General features: G+C 41.1%; 1 protein-coding gene across 1 annotated transcript in view; it reads right to left on the bottom strand.

Moving 5' to 3' along the window:
* Positions 1-10,447: 10,447 nt before the first annotated feature.
* The window catches only part of NR5A2 (nuclear receptor subfamily 5 group A member 2), a 78,813-nt gene continuing 68,479 nt past the window's right edge, over positions 10,448-20,781 (bottom strand). The window contains exon 8 of the mRNA XM_075182597.1: positions 10,448-14,358. Within this exon, the coding sequence (XP_075038698.1) occupies positions 14,111-14,358 (248 nt within the window). The 3' untranslated portion in view covers positions 10,448-14,110. The remainder of the gene's footprint in view (positions 14,359-20,781) is intronic.

Here is a 20,781-nt window from a genome sequence, read left to right as displayed (position 1 = left end):
TGTAGATATACGGAGGCAGCAGATAGGAATCAGCTGCTGAAGTCACTAGGAACACGAGGAGTAGAAGTGGTCTGGAAACCACAAACGGCAAACAGGAATCAGCATAAGCTGAACACACGAGGAGGCACTGGAACACCTTCAGTGACTCAGGAGGAATGAGACTCCAAGATCAGGCAATGTGGTGTTGACCACAGGTGCTTAATATAGGGAGTGTTGCCTGATCAGCCAATTAAGTTAAAGGAACAGAACTGAAGGTTAAAAGGGACTGCACATGCGCAGTAACCATTATAATGGACGGACACGGTTCCTAGCTACCTTAGAAGTAGCACTCACAGTCCGGTGAGTGACAGTACCCCCCCTTTTAAAGGTGGGCACAGAACACCTGGAACCGGGTTTGTCCGGAAATTTGGTATAGAACTTTTTCAAGAGAGCTGGAGCGTTGAGATCTTCAGCTTTGATCCATGAACGCTCCTCAGGACCAAAGCCTTTCCAATGCACGAGGAAACGAAGAACTCCTCGCGAAATTTTAGCATCCAAAACCTGAGTAATCTCAAAGTCTTCCTCCTGATGAACTTGAAGTGGCCGAGGTGCTGAAGGAGGGACCGAGAAACGGTTGATGATGAGAGGTTTGAGCAAGGAAACATGGAAGGCGTTGGAAATACGAAGACTCTTGGGCGGTAAAAGTTTGAAGCAAACTGGATTTATAACTTGAATGATCCTATATGGACCAATAAAACGGGGGAACAAATTTCATGGATGGAACCTTCAAACGAATATTCTTAGTAGATAGCCACACCCGGTCTCCGACTTTCAATGGTGGAATAGCCCGTCTCTTTTTGTCCGCAAAAGACTTATATCTGGCAGATGTCTTCTTTAAACAGGTTTTTACCTGAGCCCAAATATTTTTGAAGGTTTGACACAAAGTCTCAACAGCAGGAACTTGGGTGGGCGGGAGGGCAGGAAATTCCGGGAAAGACGGATGGTGACCGTAAACAACAAAGAATGGAGTTTTAGATGATGACTCATGGTACTCATGTTGTGTGTATGTTCCTTGCAGGATAACCCCACCCTTTCAGCACCTGTTATGGCCTATAAATTGATTTGAGCAGCTTCCACTTTTGTACATGGTACATGTTGTTATGAGCGAATTCAGCCCAAGGAAGTAATTCTACCCAGTTGTCTTGATTGGCTGACGAGAACATCCTTAAGAAAGTCTCAAGATCTTAGTTGACTCTTTCAGTTTGTCCGTTCGATTGAGAATGGTAGGAAGATGAGAGTGCTAATCGTATGCCCATGGTCTTGCAAAGGGCCCGCCAGAATCTGGAAACGAATAGTACTCCTCTATCTGACACGATCTCGGACGGACATCCATGGATACGGAAAATTTCTCTAATGAAATGTTCAGCCAGGGTTGAAGAAGAAGGTAAACCAGACAAGGGAACGAAATGCGCCATCTTCGAAAATCTATCCACCACTACCCAAATGGTGTTGCAATTCTTACTAGGAGGAAGCTCAGTAACAAAGTCCATACTAATATGGGTCAAAGGCTTAGATGGAATGGGTAGTGGCTGAAGCAACCCCGCTGGAGTTCTGCGGGGGGTCTTGAACTGGGAGCATTAATCGCATGCCACGATAAACTCTTTGACATCTCTCCTCATAGAAGGCCACCAATAACTTCGAGAGAGGATTTCAAAGGTCTTGCGTTCACCAGCGTGTCCAGAGAAACGAGAAGAGTGAAACCATGAAAGGATTTTTTTCCTAAGAGCAGGAGGCACGAGGGTCTTCCCAAATGGTAGCACTTTAGTGGAAGAAGCAGCCAGAGAAACACATTTGGGGTCTAATATAAAGTGGCTAGGACTCTCTTCAACGTCTGAGGACGCCACAGAGGCTCGAGATAGAGCGTCTGCTTTTTTATTCTTTGCAGCTGGTTTGAAGGTTATGATTAGATCAAAACGGGAAAAGAAAAGAGACCATCTTGCCTGATGAGGATTTAAACATTGAGCAGACTGTAGGTATGACAAATATATATGATCCGTAAAAATTGTCACCGGATGACGAGCTCCCTCTAACAAATATCTCCACTCCTCCAATGCTACTTTAATAGCCAGCAACTCCTTGTCCCCGATGGTGTAATTCTTCTCCGCAGGCAGAAGACCCCGAGAGTAAAAGGCACAAGGATGGAATTTTTGTTGCTCCGATTTCTGGGAGAGAATGGCTCCTAAACCAACATTAGAGGCGTCTACTTCTAGGAAGAAGGGAAGCGTCACATCAGGCTGTCGAAGGATGGGAGCAGAGGAGAAGGACTCTTTAAGAAATTGAAAGGCTTGGAGAGCCTCAGATGACCATTGCTTAGTATTGGCCCCTTTGCGAGTTAGAGCCACAATGGGAGATGCAATTGAAGAGAAGTCTTGAATGAAGCGTCTATAGTAGTTGGCAAAGCCTAAAAAAAGCTGAATGGCACGAAGAGTAGTTGGCTGAGGCCAAAGTAACACAGCATTCATCTTTTCTGGATCCATTTGTAGACCAACTCCGGAAACAATATAACCCAAATATGGAATCTGGGGCAACTCAAATGAACATTTTTCTAATTTACAGAATAATGAATTTTTCCGGAGTCTGGAAAGAACTTCGGCCACTTGTTGGTGATGTGAAGGCAGGTCTTGGGAAAAGATGAGTATGTCGTCCAGATATACTACGACACATACATATAACAAGTCCCAAAAGATCTCGTCAATGAAGCCCTGGAAAACAGCAGGGGCATTACATAACCCGAAGGGCATTACTAAGTATTCATAATGCCCATCTCTGGTGTTAAAAGCTGTTTTCCATTCGTCACCGGACCTGATTCTAATCAAGTTGTAGGCACCACGAAGATCCAACTTAGTAAAAATCCGGGCTCCCTTGATCCGATCAAACAACTCAGTAATCAGAGGAATGGGATACCGATTTTTGATAGTGATAGCATTAAGTCCACGAAAATCTATGCAGGGGCGTAATGATCCATCTTTCTTCTTCACGAAGAAGAACCCAGCTCCAGCGGGAGAAGTAGAAGGTCGAATAAATCCTCGCTGGAGATTCTCTTGGATGTATTCAGCAGTAGCCTGAGTCTCAGGTAACGAAAGTGGATAAACACGACCCCTAGGTGGAGTCTTGCCAGGTAACAGGTCAATCGGACAATCCCATGAACGATGAGGGGGAAGACGTTCAGACTGAGCTTTATCAAAGACGCCGGCAAATGAAGCATACTGAGGAGGAAGTCCCGGTGAGGAAGGTGAAATGGAGGTTTGCTGTATTTTACGAGGAACAACACGAGAAAGACAATGTTGGTGACATTCAGGTCCCCAAGACGTAGCTTGAGGAGTGCGCCAGTCAATCTGGAGAGAATGACATTGAAGCCATGGAAGGCCTAAACCAATCGGACTTGTAGTAGCAGGAAGGATTAAAAACGAAATTTATTCTCGGTGTAGAACACCAATCTGAAGGGTCACTGAAGACGTACTTTGGGTGATGAGACCGTTGATAATACGTGATCCATCGATAGCAGTCACCGTAATAGGAGTCTTCAGGGTAATCACTGGTAGGGACCATTGATTTACAAGGGATTCAGAAATGAAATTTCCCGCAGCTCCTGAATCAATCAGAGCTTGGGACTCAAAAGACTTAGTAGCAAATGAAATGGTAACGTCAAATGCACAGATTTTTGATTTCGTAGAAGATGGAGAGGACTCCAGGGACCCTAACTTCACCTCTCCAGACCTAGTTAGGGCCTGGCATTTCCCGATTTTCTGGGGGCATGACTGGAGCATATGTGTGGCATCAGCACAATAGATACAAAGTCTATTCTTAGTTCTTCGATTCCTCTCTGCAGAGGTTAGTTTGGAACGTCCAATCTCCATCAGTATTACCGGAGGTGAAGCAGGACGAATTTGAGAAGTGGAACGAAGAGATGTTTTAGCTGAAGTAGTTCTCTCAGAGTCCCTCTCACGAAATCTGAGATCCACACGATGACAAAGAGAAATCAAATCTTCTAAAGACGTAGGGAGTTCTTGAGTAGTCAGTGCATCTTTAATTTTATCCGAGAGCCCCTGCCAGAAGGCGGCAATTAACGCTTCAGTGTTCCACTGAAGCTCAGAGGCTAATATCCTAAATTGAATGACGTACTGTCCTACTGTACGAGAACCCTGTCGTAAACGAAGAATGCTGGAGGCAGCGGAAATAACACGACCTGGTTCATCGAATACATTACGAAACATGGAAATAAATTTGGCACTATCCTGTAACAACGGATCATTTCTTTCCCACAGAGGGGAAGCCCATGCGAGAGCTTGTCCGGAGAATAATGAGATGAGATAGGCCACTCTGGAACGATGAGTAGAAAAGTTTTGAGGTTGGAGCTCAAAATGTACTGAGCATTGGTTGAGGAAACCTCTACATGTTTTGGGATCTCCATCATACTTTGACGGAGTTGGCAGGTGAAGCGTGGAAGCCGTAGACACCTGGGATGGCACTGGGGAAACGGAGGAAAGCACAGGAGCATCAACAGAAGCTGTAATATTCGGCCCAGACGTTCTTTGGGAGACTAACGTCTGGTAACATTGTAGTAATAGTTGTTGACGAACATCCTGTTGTTCCACACGGGTGACCAGATGCTGCAGCATCTCTTTAGCTGTGGGTTCCGAATCTGGGTCTGTCATGGCCTGATCTTACTGTCACGGGCACTAGGAGTCTTTACCCAGTATCACCCGCTGATGGTCTTATCAGAGCAGTAGAGTTGGTATATGATACTCTGATGGCAGGGTGATAATGGAACTGGAAACAGCAGATGGTTAGAGAATGCTCAGAAAGTCTATGACTAGCAGCACTGGTAAACAATAGGTAACTGAACACGAGGATCTGGATGGACAAGGACACGTGAGGGTAGTCAGTGGTCTGCGCATGGCAAGTTGTACCACTGCTATAGTGAGAAGAATGTCCAGGAGTAATAAGGAGGTGGAAGTCAGCGGTCTGCGTATAGCAAGTTGTACCGCTGTCTGTAGTGAAGGAATGGAATCCAGGTGAAGGTAACGGGGAAGTCAGTGGTCTGCGTGTAGCAAGTTGTACCACTGCTTATGTGAGAGGATATTCAACTGGCTCCTCTTGTGCCTGGTCTGTCAACCCTCCCTTAGGATGTAAGCTCGAATGAGCAGGGCCCTCTTCCCTCCTGTCTCCTTACCCGTTCTTCTGCTCCGTGTCTATTGCATCTGCCTGCCTGGAGTTTCTGAAGTATTGGTACTTTTTGTTTATTGTTCTGTACTGTTATACCCTGTATAGTCTACTGTTTGTACTATGTGCGGCGCTGCGGAAACCTTGTGGCGCCTAACAAATAAATGATAATAATAATAATAATAATAATAATATGTGAGGAAGGACACGAGGAGATAAATGCTATGCAGAGTCTACACGGGTACACTGAACTTGATCCCACGTTGAACTGCACACAATAATAATAATGAATGAACAGCACTGCACAGATAAACAAAGTCACTAGAATAGTCCAGCAAAAGGAAACACAGTCAATAATAGCAATAGTCTCAGAGGATGGAAACTCCGGAGGAGAACAACTCAGTCCAGATGGATATGCAATACACCAGCACAGTCAATGAGAAGTATGCATACCGTGGTTCAGATGAGCAGGCTGTTAGAGATAGCTGCAGGGATACCTGAGCGTCAGAGAACTGACGAGATGAGAAGTCCTTGCAGAATGGAAGCGGCAGGTAGGTGCAGCGCACTGTAGGTAGGCCAGCAAGGACGACAAAATACTCAGGAAGCAGTAGTATATCGAGTAGAACAGCAGGAGACCACGGGAGAACTGAAGCGATGTAGCAGAGCTGGAAGCCGAGGAGCGTAGACTCGATGCTTAACAGGCAAGTTGACACGAAAGGACACACTGTAGAAGCAGTAGGCAGCGGGTCAGCTGACGGCAGGTAGAATGCAGACTGGAGCGCTGAGACGAGCAGGACTCTGTATACACGCTGAGGTAGCTAACAGGAATCAGCTGGAACAGTAGCGATGTAACACAGGGGAGTTGGAGAGATCTATAACTTGTAGACACACGGAGGCAGCGGATAGGAATCAGCTGCTGGAGTCACGATGAAACACAGGAGGGTTTGCAGTAATCCGTAACTGTAGATATACGGAGGCAGCGGATAGGAATCAGCTGCTGGAGTCACGATGAAACACAGGAGAGTTAGCAGTAATCTGTAACTGTAGATATATACGGAGGCAGCGGATAAGAATCAGCTGCTGAAGTCACTAGGAACACGAGGAGTAGAAGTGGTCTGGAAACCACAAACGGCAAACAGGAATCAGCATAAGCTGAACACACGAGGAGGCACTGGAACACCTTCAGAGACTCATGAGGAAAGAGACTCCAAGATCAGGCAACGTGGTGTTGACCACAGGTGCTTAATATAGGGAGTGTTGCCTGATCAGCCAATTAAGTTAAAGGAACAGAACTGAAGGTTAAAAGGGACTGCACATGCGCAGTAACCATTATAATGGACGGACACGGTTCCTAGCTACCTTAGAAGTAGCACTCACAGTCCGGTGAGTGACAGGTAGGAAATTAAGTGGGAAACTGGAAGGTTTTAAGAAAAAGGTGGGTTTTTAGAGCCCGTTTGAAACTGGACAGATTAGGGGAAGTTCTAATAGAGGGAGGGAGCTTGTTCCAATGGAGGGGGGCAGCGCGGGCGAAGTCTTGGATACGCGCATGGGAGGAGGTGATCAGGGGGGAAGAGAGGCGACGGTCATTGGCAGATCGGAGAGGGCGGGATGGAGCATGAATAGAGAGGAGGGTGGAGATGTAGGGGTGGGTGGAGTTGGCGAGGGCCTTGTATGTAAGAGTGAGGAGCTTGAAGAGGATTCTGTAGGGGAAGGGGAGCCAATGAAGGGATAGGTAGAGGGGGAGACAGATGAGGAGCGGCGAGAAAGGAAGATAAGCCTAGCGGCCGCGTTGAGGACAGATCAAAGGGGAGCGATATGAGAGTGGGGGAGGCCAGTAAGGAGGAGGTTACAGTAGTCCAAGCGGGAGATGATCAGAGAGTGGATAAGGCATTTGGTGGCATCTTGGGAGAGGAAGGACCGGATGCAAGCGATGTTACGCAGCTGGAAGCGGCAGGATTTAGCGAGAGAGAGGATGTGGGGGCCAAAGGAGAGAGAGGAATCGAGGATGACACAGAGGCAGCGAAGTTGGGGGACAGGGGAGATAGAGGTGTTGTCGACAGTGATAGAGAGATCAGAAAGGGGGCGAGGTGTGAGAGGGAGGAAAGACTATGAGTTCAGTTTTGGCAAGGTTAAGTTTGAGGAATCGAGAGGACATCCAGGAGGAGATGGCAGAGAGGCAGACGGACACCCTAGAGAGGAGGAAGGGGGAGAGATCAGGAGAGGAGAGATGTAGTTGAGTGTCGTCAGCGTAGAGGTGGTAGTTGAGGCCGTAGGAGCTGATCAGTTCACCCAGGGAAGAGGTGTAGAGAGAGAAGAGTAAGGGTCCAAGGACAGAGCCCTGGGGGACTCCGACTGGAAGGGTGGACGGGGGGAGAGAGATCCAGACGTGGTGACAGAGAAGGATCGGTCAGCAAGGTAAGAGGTGAATCAGGACAAGACTGGGCCGGAGAGGCCAAAGGACTGGAGCGTGTGGAGGAGGAGGGGGTGGTCGACGGTGTCAAAGGCTGCAGAGAGATCAAGGAGGATGAGAAGGGAGAAGTGGCCCCTGGCTTTAGCAGAGAGGAGATCGTTGGTGACTTTAGCTAGGGCCGTTTCAGTGGAGTGCAGGGGGCGGAAGCCAGACTGGAGAGGATCAAGGAGGGAGTGTTCGGAAAGGTAGGAGGAGAGCCGGCTGCAGACGAGCCTCTCGAGAACTTTGGAGGCAAAGGGGAGAAGTGATATGGGGCGATAGTTAGAGGAAGAAGTCGGGTCAAGATGCGCATTTAGCCTTAATTCTTCCATTATAAATATATGAATGGGTTAAATGTATTTGAACATTACTTACATTCAGAATGGTGATTGAGTAAATTCAGAAACCCTTGTTTACATTGCGTGAAAGCACTCTATGATACACAGCCTTCCCAACATACCTGTATTCTTAACCGGCAGTTTGACATGTTACATCAGCAGCTTTATCTGAATGATGAAGACTGGTATTTTGTGTGCTGAGTATTAGAATGTTTCTTGTCTCCATACGTGTTAGGAAAGAATGACCAAATTACAATTATTCTGTACAATAAAAGTATTTTTATTTTTCCCTAATAAATACAATGACCGGAATAAAATGCTAGTTGGGTGGGATAAAATAATGCACAATAGTTTTCATATTGTCTTCTAGGGGCAGGAAAAAATACAAACTAATTATAAAATTCATTGTGGTTGGCATGTATACCTGTCACACATCGGCCCAGTGGACAGGTATCGGCTTTGTTACTCTCTCTCATAAGTGGTGACCCCGGTATCCTGAACTCAGTTTTGCTTTACAGTCTCCATCTGGTCTTCCGTTCTGCGCATGTGTCAGCTACCACTCTCTATTATGACCTCCTACCCGTTCCTATTGGCCCGACACTTTGGAGCGCTATTTAAACCTATTTCCTGCTATCTGATGCCTGTTTTTCGAATTAATCACTCTCATCAGGATTGGACTTCCTTCGTGTGACTTACCTGTTGCTGCTTCGCTTCTACTCCGGGTTCAGCTGTAGTTTCTCTCCGTTGCCTCTGCTGGAACATCCGCAGTACCTGTACTCCGCAGCCGTATCCAGTGTTCCCTGTTCGGCTTTACCGCTCCGACTTCAGTGCTTCATTATTGGAGCTCCAGCCTCATTAGGAACTCTCTTCACCTGCTGTTGCTCTGAGTTACCATCTAACGGATCAGCTAAGTTCTTCATCATTATTGTTTCTACTGAACTGTCGCTGTACCAGTAATTCAGCTGCTGTTGCTCTGAGTTACCATCTAATGGATCAGCTAAGTTCTTCATCATTATTGTTTCTTCTGAACTGTCTCTGTTCCAGTAATTCACCTGCTGTTGCTCTGAGTTACCATCATCATTATTGTTTCTACTGAACTGTCACTGTACCAGTAATTCCCTTGCTGTTGCTCTAAGTTACCATCTAACGGATCAGCTAAGTTCTTCATCATTATTGTTTCTAGTGAACTGTCGCTATACCTGTAATTCACCTGCCACTGCTCTAAGTTACCATCTAACGGATCAGCTAAGTTCTATCTCATTGTCTCAACCAAACTGCCACTGTACTAGTTATTCATCTACTATTGTTTTGAGTTACCTACTACGTATCAGCATGTTCCGCATCACTACTATTCAAGGAGAACGTCCTGATTTCCCATTGTTATTTTGCTTGTATCTCCCGGAGCAGTCCCGCTATCATCTCTGCCCAGCTGTATGATCTGACTTTGTCCTTGTTGGTGCCTTCATTGTTATTCTGCTCTACCATTGCTTTCCCTCTACAACAGGCTCTACCTACTGTTCTGCCACCACTCCTACTGGGAACCGCGACTTGCGGTAATAGGTGTTGCAAAGTCCATGCCTTCTCTTAGGGGTCAATGTTGAATACCACCTACCGTTAGACTCCGCGCCCCAGTTCGAGCATCAGTTATTGGCAGATACACAAGACTCACTAAATATTCACTAGATTTCGTGACAATACCAAGGCAAATTACACAAGGTGATCCCTCGATGCAATTATTTATTTGGGAATATTTGCAGTTTTTTCTTGTCCTGCCCATAACTGCATACATGTTGCAGACATTTATTTTATGTATTATGTATAATTATGTGCTGTTCACTTTTACTAATGTATATCTGCTATATAACTAGATTTAGTTTTGTAAGGACGAAAAAGTAGAATCAGTGACAATCGGCATCAATCCTCAACCATTATTTATATAGCGCCAGCAAATTTCGTAGCGCTTTACAAAGGCCTACATATTATTGCTTAAGATATCATTCTGTGAAAATGTTATTGAAATGGGCAAGTTACCTACACACAGTGGAGGCAATTTATAGGCTGATAACACAGCCCATATATTCAATAAGAGCTCAGCCCACATTAATATAACTACTATAATGAATTTATTAACCTATAAAATGGCTGTCTCCACCATGTGCAGGTGACCGATCCAGTGTGTGGATCAACCTTGCGACTCTCATGGGAAAAGTCTGAGAATAAAGGAAAAACTGTACCAATGTAATGCTGTTTTTCTAATCCAATGATATCCTAGAGACAAAATAGACGTGTTTTCTAAACTAATTATCCTAGATACAATATTATTATTTACGTGTTTCAGAGTAAAACTTACTCATAGCTGTAAAAGTTGAAATTGAGTCCATGTAAGGACCGACATGTTAATGGACACCCCATACTATAATCAATGTGTATTATACGCACAAATAATGAAACACACTGCTTTTAAATGACATATTTGGCTTCTTTATTGTGGATATATTTTACAGAAAGATGAAACCATGAGGACAATAAATTAGAATTGGAATTGTCTACAGTGGGAACAGCTGTTCCATAAAAATAAACTATTTATAAAGCGAATAACACAGAGATTGACAGTTGTGTCTGAATGATTGTACAGCCGGTTGGAGGATGCCATTGCTGGTATTACCGTATATGGGATGCACTGCTCCGCACAAGCTACAAATACAGTGCTCTGTGTATTATAGATCCAGAATGCTGCATTTTACAGGTCCAGTTACTCATACACACTTTTTCAAGTACAAAATGGTTCAGATGCATATTAATTGTTAGGAACCAGACATGGACTGCTCTGCACATAGATGACTCAAAGTGTTCTGCAGTAGTGAACTCAAAATCTACTGAACATCTAGAATATGATGTGCATGATACAGAATTATCAGACCGTAATCTGCAGTATAGAATAAGCAAAGAGAAGAAAAAAATAAAGGAGTTTTTCAATTTGAAGGTCTCCTGAAATCAATTAAACACTGCTTAGAAAAAATGTTTTCAACTGCTGAATGGTGGAGGATTTAAAATAAAACCCTTCTTTCATTCATTCAATCATAGACTTTGACTCATGAATGTTAAAAAGCAATGAGACGCTAGTGGCATTCCAGGTGAATGTCATGAAATGCTCTAGTAATGTCGAGTGATGAAAGATGCAGCAACAGCTGGTAAAACATCAGGGAAGATATAGCTCAGTAGCAGCTGGAGAGCCACAAGTGTCCCATTGCTGATGTAACCACCGAGTGTAACTACAAAAATGGCTCTTCTGGAAATCTGGATTCAACAGCCATCTTAACAGCCAAGGGGTAAATATATCAAGGTGCGATTTAAGTTTTTCAGTGATTTACTCGGGCGAGTTTAAAGTCGCTGATGTATGAAGATGCTAATTGATTACAAATTGACAGTAAAGTGATTTTAGCGCCGTGCCACGAATCGCCGTGCTGACATTTAGCCACTTTAACAATAGAAGTCACCATATGTCTGAAGCTGCGATTTTGCAAATTCGCCCGAGATTGCTGTGAAAATCAACAGGTTCAACACACTGCTTGGGATAGGTGAGATTGGCAAACACATCAGCTTTCCAATGCTGGTGCCAATGTTAACATAACAGGAAGCACAAGTTAAGTTTTAATTATGAGAGTAATCGAGATTTCTTATTTAAAGGGGCAAAAATTATTACTAATTATCTTACGGGGGCCAAAGTATTTTATGAATAAATTGATGGGCCAAATTTCATTAATGTAAAAAATTTGATTTTATTACATTATACATTATACTATGGCATACTATGCACATGGACACAAGTGCATGCTGCCACTTGTAATGGTGCCCCCCCATCTGGAAATATTAAGTGTTGCCACATCAGATAAAAAAATAATTACTGCCCCACTGTATGAAATAGTATGCCACTATAATACAATCAAATAAAAAAAATTCCCTTACATATAATCATTAATGAAATTTGGCCCAGTAATTTACTCGTAAAATACTTAAGATCATTATTTAATAAATTTTGCCCCTCTGAACAAGAAATCATGATTACCCTCATAATTAAAGCTTGTTTTGTTAAGATCGGCCATAAAGCTTTAACAGCATGCTTTTTTTTCCTGTTAAGTCTCGGGGAAGTCTCTGTGTCTGTTGAATCTCGGGCGAGTTAGACCAAACCTCCAGACATAAGTGTTTTAAAATCGACACACATCGCCGGAGTTCGGATTTTGGAATGTCAAAATCGCAGGTTAATGCATATGGCGACTTTGCACATAAAATTGCCAGTTATCTCGAACGGTTTGCAGCGATTTGAAATCCCTAAAAAAAAAATCACAGCTTGATACATTTACCCCCAAATGTATATCTAGATACAATGGAACAATACCTTATTTGAATGATACAACTGAGTAGGTCAACCTTAAATTAGCCAACAGATCTGTTAAATTTTGATACTGAAAGCTCATGAAAAATATTTTTTTTACTGATCTATCACAGAATCTGGATTGTATCCTAATAGGTTGTAAGATATAATAAACGTTTCATATGATCCAGTGCAAAAATAGGAATGTTGTACTGAGTCTACCTATAAAAAACAAGAAAAACATGTGAGAATGTAAAAATCCTATAAGGAATTCTGAACTAAGTCTATTTTGAATGCATCATTGAAAAACAGATGGGTTACATCACCGTGGGCTGCTCTTTGCTGGACCATAGCATCTTGCTCTCAAGCAGGATGTCTCAATAACTAACTCCCCATCATTGTGGTAGTTGTAGGTGGAGGAATAAATATAAAAAGGTATTATTTTGGCTTGCAAAAAATGTCTGGAAACCATAGGTTTCTAGGATGGTGTTAAAAGGTTAAACAGAATTATGCACCTATTAACATAGGAAATAAACTCAAGCTGAGAAGGATAAAATTGAACACAAAATCATTGCACCAATGTAGACAAATTAAATGAGTTTAAACAAAAAATCAGAAAGAACACTGACTTTAAAGAGCAGTGGTACTGTTTGCAAAAACAAAATGAGTGGTACCTCAGTCCACTGGTACCATTATGCCTAAAGTAAACCTTCCGAGCATATCAATTAAAAAAAACAACATAGGGTAGGTTGTGTCATCACGCGAATGTATTTTACTATTGTACTGTACATTTGCTAGCAGTGTTGCAAGCACATTACTGTATACATACAATTTTGTTCTTATTTTACAATTAAGAATGATTTTTTTCTGATGGCTGGTTGACTCTAAGCTTAAAAAAGAAAAAAGTGTGAGAGCATTGCCATCTGTATATCTGTTAACAAGCAGCCAGTAACAATAAAAAAAATACAACTAACACAGTGCAAAGTACATATGAGCAACACGGTAGCATCTCGTTCACTGAAAACACAAAGGTCTCATAATGTATTGATTTTCTGTTTCAGACAAGAAACTTTATGTAAATGGCGCATGAATGTTAACTACAAAAGTAGACTTTAGGCAGCCTATGCAGACTTGGAAATGGAAATTCCTTCTTTCTTGACAGTTTACTGAGCATCTCTGTGCACTTGCAGCTTCTCCAACAGACAACTACCCAACAAGTCTTTGCGTCTCCTGCATGCAAAACCTAACATACATACATACATACATACATATATATATATATATATATATATATATATATATATATATATATATTGGTTTTTATTTTTGGTTTAACCTTTAAATAAAACGCTCAAGGGAATGGAAATGCATAGACATACTCAGTGTAGCTTTTTGTTAACTGTAAGGAATTAAGGTACTTAAATATTAAATTCTTCTCTGTTCCCATTAATATATTTTTATTTAACTTTCCAGTCTTTTTCTTTTGAAAAGAGATGACCCCTCTCTAGGAGCAATGGTGTGGCCATTTTGAAATCCTCTTATTTGGCTATGTTGAATTCAGGCAGAGTGTCCCGTGCAGAATCCTTTGGGGGGATATGTAATGTCATTCACAGTTTGAAATACAAATACCCTGATGCATCACGTATTGACTATTAAGAATTGTGATTATTATATCTTTTTGACTTTTAAATGTCTTTAAAGTTAAATAGTCTTTGTAATGTTTGTGCACAGTTCCATGGTAAAAATAAATCAGGCCCTCTTTGCATGAAGCATTTCGATGAGAAGATTGTTGCATGGCACATCACCATTGAGATGTTTATAATAGAGATATTCTTCTGCTTGCAAACTTATAGCCCGGATTTCTGGTAGCCGTAGCAACAGCTGCCCAAATTTGTCTGTTTGCTGTGGGTAGTTACACAAGGTATAGTCCAGAAGAGCAGCATTGACTTGTTCCTGAACTCCCTCCACCAACTGGAAGTTCTCCAAGTTCTTCACATCTAAATCACAAATAGAAAAAGCATAAACTAGTAACACATTTCCATATCATTTGCATACATTAAGACCATGTTACATTACCATTGTATACACAGAGAAAAATAACTGAGAAACTGGTTGTCTAGAATAAAAAAAGACAATTTGATGTATGCTTTACTTTGGACATAAAACAAAGTTCACTAAAGAATATTATGCAAATTCATGTGTAATGTATTGTTCACTTTTTGGCTGGTTTGATCAACATCTATTGGACATTGATGTACTCTTATTTTAATCACCTAGCTAAGTTCTATCTTATTTAATAAACAATGTTACAATGTAAAAATCCTTTGGCATAATGTTATATTCAGTTGATATATGAGTAATAAGTTATTACACTCTGAACTTTCCCCTGATGTCATGTTATGAACAACTATTCTAAGTAACAGCAGTGGGTCATCTCACAGCTAAAATCTAACCGCAAATTATGTTCAAACAAGCTGTCAACACACATGGAAAAATCTGATTGTTGGGGTTATTTCTGAACAAGTGAATCTATTTGTCCCTCGATTTATTTGTCTGGTTGTTTATACTACACAGATTTTCTATACTGAAAACACAATACATTAAATTGCTCAACAGTATAGACAGTATAGACAAGGCAGCACGGTGGCTAAGTGGTTAGCACTTCTGCCTTACAGCACTGGGGTCATGATTTCAATTCCCAACCATGGCCCTATCTGTGTGGAGTTTGTATGTTCTCCCCGTTTTTGCGTGGGTTTCCTCCCACACTCCAAAAACATACTTGTAGGTTAATTGGCTGCTAACAAATTGACCCTAGTCTGTCTGTCTGTCTGTGTGTGTGTGTGTGTGTGTGTGTGTGTGTGTGTGTGTGTGTGTTAGGGAACTTAGGGGTATATTTAACAAAGTGTGATGGTGCACTAACGTGCACTTAACATACAATTCATGCCCCGATGTGTCCCCCGCATATTTATTAAAGATGCATCGCAGCAGATATCGTGGATATCTGCTGCTTTGCATTCTGCTTCGTTTTGGGGAGCAGTCACCATTCAATAGTATGGTGACTGCTCCCTTTTGCAATCTAACAAGTTCCGAAAAATAGTTTTTTTCGGGAACTTGTCTTGATAATGTACGCCAGCTGAAGCTGGCGTACATTATCATATATGAGAAATCTCAGTGCTGTCAGCTCTGCTCCGAAGAGCAGAGCTGAACAGCGCATGTGTGGAGGGATCATGTGATCCCTCCCTGTCAATCACAGCTCTCTCTCTGCAACGATAGTTGCAGAGACAGAGAGGGGATCTTTGTGCGCATGTCCAGTTCTTGGAACTGGACATGCGCAATTGAAGAATGAAGAGAAGACCCGGAGACAGCGCTTCCGAAGAGGGGGGTAAGTATGATTTTTTTACATCACAGAAACAGCAGTTTTTCGGAACTGCTATTTCTGTGCAGGGCTGTACATAAATGTGAGAAATAGTTCAATCCTTATCATTGCGATAAGGATTGAAAACTATTTTTCACTTTTTTGTTAATATTGATAAATGTGCCCCATAGACTGTAAGCCCCAATGGGGCAGGGACTGATGTGACCGAGTTCTCTGTACAGCGCTGTGGAATTAGTGGCGCTATATAAATAAATGGTAATAATAATAATAATAGACATATGCTCATGTTTATATGTTGATTTTTGTAAATGCTATTTGCAAATTAGTTATATTTCTTATTAGCGCTATTGTTTCATGTCTTTTGCAATTGTTTAATATGATTTTGTCCTTGCAATTTCATGGTGGTCATTTAATAATATGATTCAAAGATCAGTGGGATGCTGGAACCCATAACAACCAATCAGATATACGCTAATAGTAGTCTGTTGTTGTCACGTGAATGAAAGCTTATGTCTGATTGGTTGTTATGCTGGGTCTTGTCTTCAAGTCAGGACACTCAAAGTTTATACTGCAGTCAGATAATAATTGATAAACTTATTCACATCAAAAACAGAACTTTATAAAACCAACTGTATTAACTATTTATTTTGGACTATCTTACTGGATAGTAAAAACTTAAATGAAATGTAAAGTAGCCCAGGTATGTTTTCATTATGAACTCTTTATAAAACTTCAATCAAGCAGAATCAAGGATAAGTTAAATAGAACAAGGTCAAACCCTTTAATGACACAAAGGTTGTAGATTTTCTAAGCCAGAACATAATATATAGTCTCCTAATGAGTCTCCAGGGCCCGTACTATCTTTAAACCAGAGTACTGCACAATTCATATCACTTCGGATTAATTTTTCTGACCCAAGGTGAATTTAGAAACCAACCCGCAGCACCGTTAATTCTAATAAAATAAGACAAGAAGTCTTGTTCCTGTGAGACATTTTTCTAAATGATAGCAAAATCCTGGGACAGGCTGGGACTATGCTAATGAACCATCTGCTACACTCAGCTGGAGAGCAAAATCATCTTCAAAAGATGCCACCTCCTAAAATATATATCTCTGTGACTGATCATCGGTGGAAAATAGATGGACTGTTGGCCTTTAACCTTGCTGAAGATTCTCATGCATTTTTATTTTTATATCGAATAGACAATATATCCTCATCCGAGGTGAGTAGAGTGGAAGGTTAAAGTGTCACCCTCTCGCAGGACTATCGTGAATCAAGGACAGTATCATGTTTCATTCGTTAAATACAGTCGAGTGCCACCTTATCCAAAATAAAGCATTTACATTTTGTATACAAAGGTATTGCAAAGACTTTTCATTTAAGAATATTTCCTTTTAATTTATGTCACCCAGCTTTGTAGTGCAGTCATAAATTATCTTAGCTAGTTAAAAGAAATTCTAATCAATCATAAGTTTGAGAGATGAAGAGACGCAGCTGATCTGTTTAAATCTGGCTTATCTACTGATCAGGAACGTATCTAGAGGAATCCATGTGCCTCTTTATTTTTATACAGCATTTCTCATTTTATTTTTGAGAATCAAATTTTAATTACTGTAATGAGTTATCCTTTGTAAATTTACAAACAATTAATGTTCCTATGCATCTGAGATATGTTCTAGATGTGTCTCTGGTGCCACCAACAGCATGTACATGAAACTAATGTACGGAACCATATAAAAATCCCATTACCGAAAAAGTGCTCTGCCTAATTGGTTGTCTTCAGTGTCCAATTATTCTATCTTTATAGCCTATACTGCTTCTGATGGCAGTCAGTTCCTTGCATTGACCACCCTTTCAATTAGCTCACTTGCGTACATATACTTATGTAGTATAGTGTTACTAGTGACATTAAGTCAGCAGCCAGACATGTAGCAGCAGACAATATCATAGAGTGGTATATTTACCTAACTGTGCTTATCTGTTTTAAGAGTCAGTGTAATGCAACTCTAAATATGGGTGGATACAAGTTTGCAAACCTATGTGCAACTCTAAATCACCTCCTACAGGTAAATTTATCAAACTGCGGGTTTGAAAAAGTGGAGATGTTGCCTATAGCAGCCAATCAGATTCTAGCTGTCATTTTGTAGGATGTACTAAATAAATGATAACTAGAATCTGATTGGTTGCTATAGGGAACATCCTCACTTTGTCAAATCTGAAGTTTAGTAAATATACCCCTTAGAATTCTATTTATTCCAATTAATGTATTCTATGTAATTTATTCTAGACCCCTAGGGCTAGATTTACTAAGCTGCGGGTTTGAAAAAGTGGGGATGTTGCCTATAGCAACCAATCAGATTCTAGCTTTCATTTATTGAGTACTTTCTACAAAATGACAGCTAGAATCTGATTGGTTGAAATAGGCAACATCCCCACTTTTTCAATCCCGCAGTTTAGTAAATCTAGCCCCTAGTGTCTCTAAAATGAAATTATATAGTACACATTCACTTTGTGGTTCTCTTTATATACTTTGTATATCTTCATATAAGTTGATGACTTCATATAGTTCTACTAAGATTGCATGTTATAAACTTGTTGAATTAAACAATAAATATATACTAAACACCAAATATGCATTTCCATAAATTTTTCCCAGTCATTGTTGCAGAGGGAACCAACTTTTTGGACAGCAATAGCAAACAGCATTCGATCATAGACACTCAGGAGGTTAGTGCTTCCAAGTCAAACATGCTTTCAAAGTAAAATGCTTGCTTACAAATGAAAACTTTACAAAGTAACATCTTAAGCAGAAACAGCCCTTGGTCCCCCCTGTACAAGCACTGTCTAATCTATTCCGGTTTATTCACTCAGGGACTAATTACTTCATTTTTTTTACATGGAACAACCTCAGAATAAATGTGTATGTGGGGGGGGGGGGGGGGGGGGGTAGCCATATACACTATTCCATCTTTATTGAACAGTAGACCCTAAGGTCCTTTTGAATATATTACATGTAGGCAGACAGCAGTCATTCCCCGTTCACAAACCCTGGTTCTCCTGCATACATTATTGTAATCAAGCCTTCAGTCTGCTAATTAAGCAGCATCAGGGCACTGCTTAGGTTTTTTAATCGAGCAAAACAAATAGCGCTATTTAGCTGTGATGGTCGCCTCCTGATATCTGCTAATCAAGTAGATCATTAACCCTTTTACAATTATAAAACTAATGAATATGGCATTAAAAAGATCTCTGTATGAAGATTCATTGGACAGGAGAAGATCCTCATTAGACAGGAGGATAGCGTCATTGGACAGTTAATGTATAGGAATAGTGAGTACTTCTAACCAGTCTGCAACCCTCCCATATTAGAACAAAAAATCTTATTAAAAGTGTACTCACTTAAACCACACCTTACTTATTTATGGACAGCTTTATTATAGGTCAGAAGAAAGCTTCAAGGATTTAAACACAACCGCGCTCATTTGAAGCCAACATCATTCATCAGAAGGGCACCTCACTTGCTCTAATACATCCTTGCTCAAACCTGCGTTCTTCAGATTGAGGGCTTGTACACAAGGATGTTAAATAACAATGTTAAAGTGTAGACAAAACCTTGTACTTTGTCCTTCCTTTAACAGAGCGGTAAAATCGCATTCATTAATGCTTCTCAAAGCTTCCCTGCAGCATAGTGTACTATGTATTCAAATGAGCGTTCCCATGAAACGCTGTTGTATTTTACCAAGTATTAAAGCTGCAGGCAATGTCAACATTGACGCAAGTAAACGCTTGTCAGAAAGTGTGTGTGTTAGAGTACTTTATTTTTTTGAGCTTCGGCATCAAAAGCTTTGAAAACCCACATTAAGCACTTTAAAATAACGCCTTGTGTGTACCAAGCCTTACTGCTCTCTGTCTAGCTTCTGGGCATATTCCGATTTTCAACTAATTTAAAGAGGAAAGTTGCCCGAAGTAATAAGAGGTTGTTTACATTGTTAGAAGGAGATGCCAAGAGGGATGCTCAAATTTCTGGGAAGGAAACTCTTATTTGACTTGAATTGCATATGATCATTTGGTATTATAATATCAATCTTTTCATAATATTTATGGAATTTCATATATTAATTCTTTTCTATAGCACATATAATACAAATCAACTTCTTGCTTGAATGTAACTGCGTCAGTCTTACTTGCTTTCCCTACAAGGTGGTTTTAAAGATTTCCTCAAGTTCTGAATGGAAACCAGATGGAAGACTGCAGGTCTACTGATCACTATGCTGATTGCCCCTTGTTACTCACAAATAACTGAATGCATTGTTTTCTCACATTCAGTCAACTGCCTACATCAGTGTTGGCTAACCTGTGACACTCCAGGTCAACTTGTAGTTTCACAACACCTGGAGTGTCACAGGTTAGTCAACACTGGCCTACATTAACATAGCTGCAAGTTAACAACAAGCCTCAAACATTTTGTGTGTGCTTGCCTTTAATTTGTGTTCTGTATGGACTGTACTTGAATGCCCAATTTTTTTTTAGGATTTTCAAATTGGTTTACGTGCAGCTAATAATGCAGATTCATTTATACCATGAGCATGGACCACTGATGGGCAACCAGATACACTTCAGCGCAGGGCCGCGTCATGCCGGCCTCTAATCTTCATAGGCACACACATATACCCTTGGTCTCATTAATAAGTTAAAACAACACTTCAAAATCAACAAATTAAATCAAAGAGAGACATTTATCTGTAATAACCTATCAGCAGCTATTATGTTACAACGCAGTGATCGAAATTGAAATTTACAAGTGGCAGTATGGAAAATGTAAGTAAAAGGAAATTGATAGTTTTACAATCAAAGCAGTAGGAGAGGTGGCAGTATGGCATACCACCATATACCACCATATACCAGCATATACCACCATATACCAGCCCACTGTTGCAACCAATAACAAACAAATCTGACAATAAACCAGGAAGCAGTTGGGGCCCCAAGTTGAAGGTTTGGGGGCCACCTGTTGCCCACCACTGGCTAAGACTAAGCATACTG

The sequence above is a fragment of the Mixophyes fleayi genome, chromosome 8 (assembly GCF_038048845.1).
Source record: "Mixophyes fleayi isolate aMixFle1 chromosome 8, aMixFle1.hap1, whole genome shotgun sequence".
In the NCBI taxonomy this organism is placed as follows: domain Eukaryota; kingdom Metazoa; phylum Chordata; class Amphibia; order Anura; family Limnodynastidae; genus Mixophyes; species Mixophyes fleayi.
Note: the sequence above shows the minus strand (reverse complement) of the source record. Positions and strands in the feature narration are given on the sequence as shown.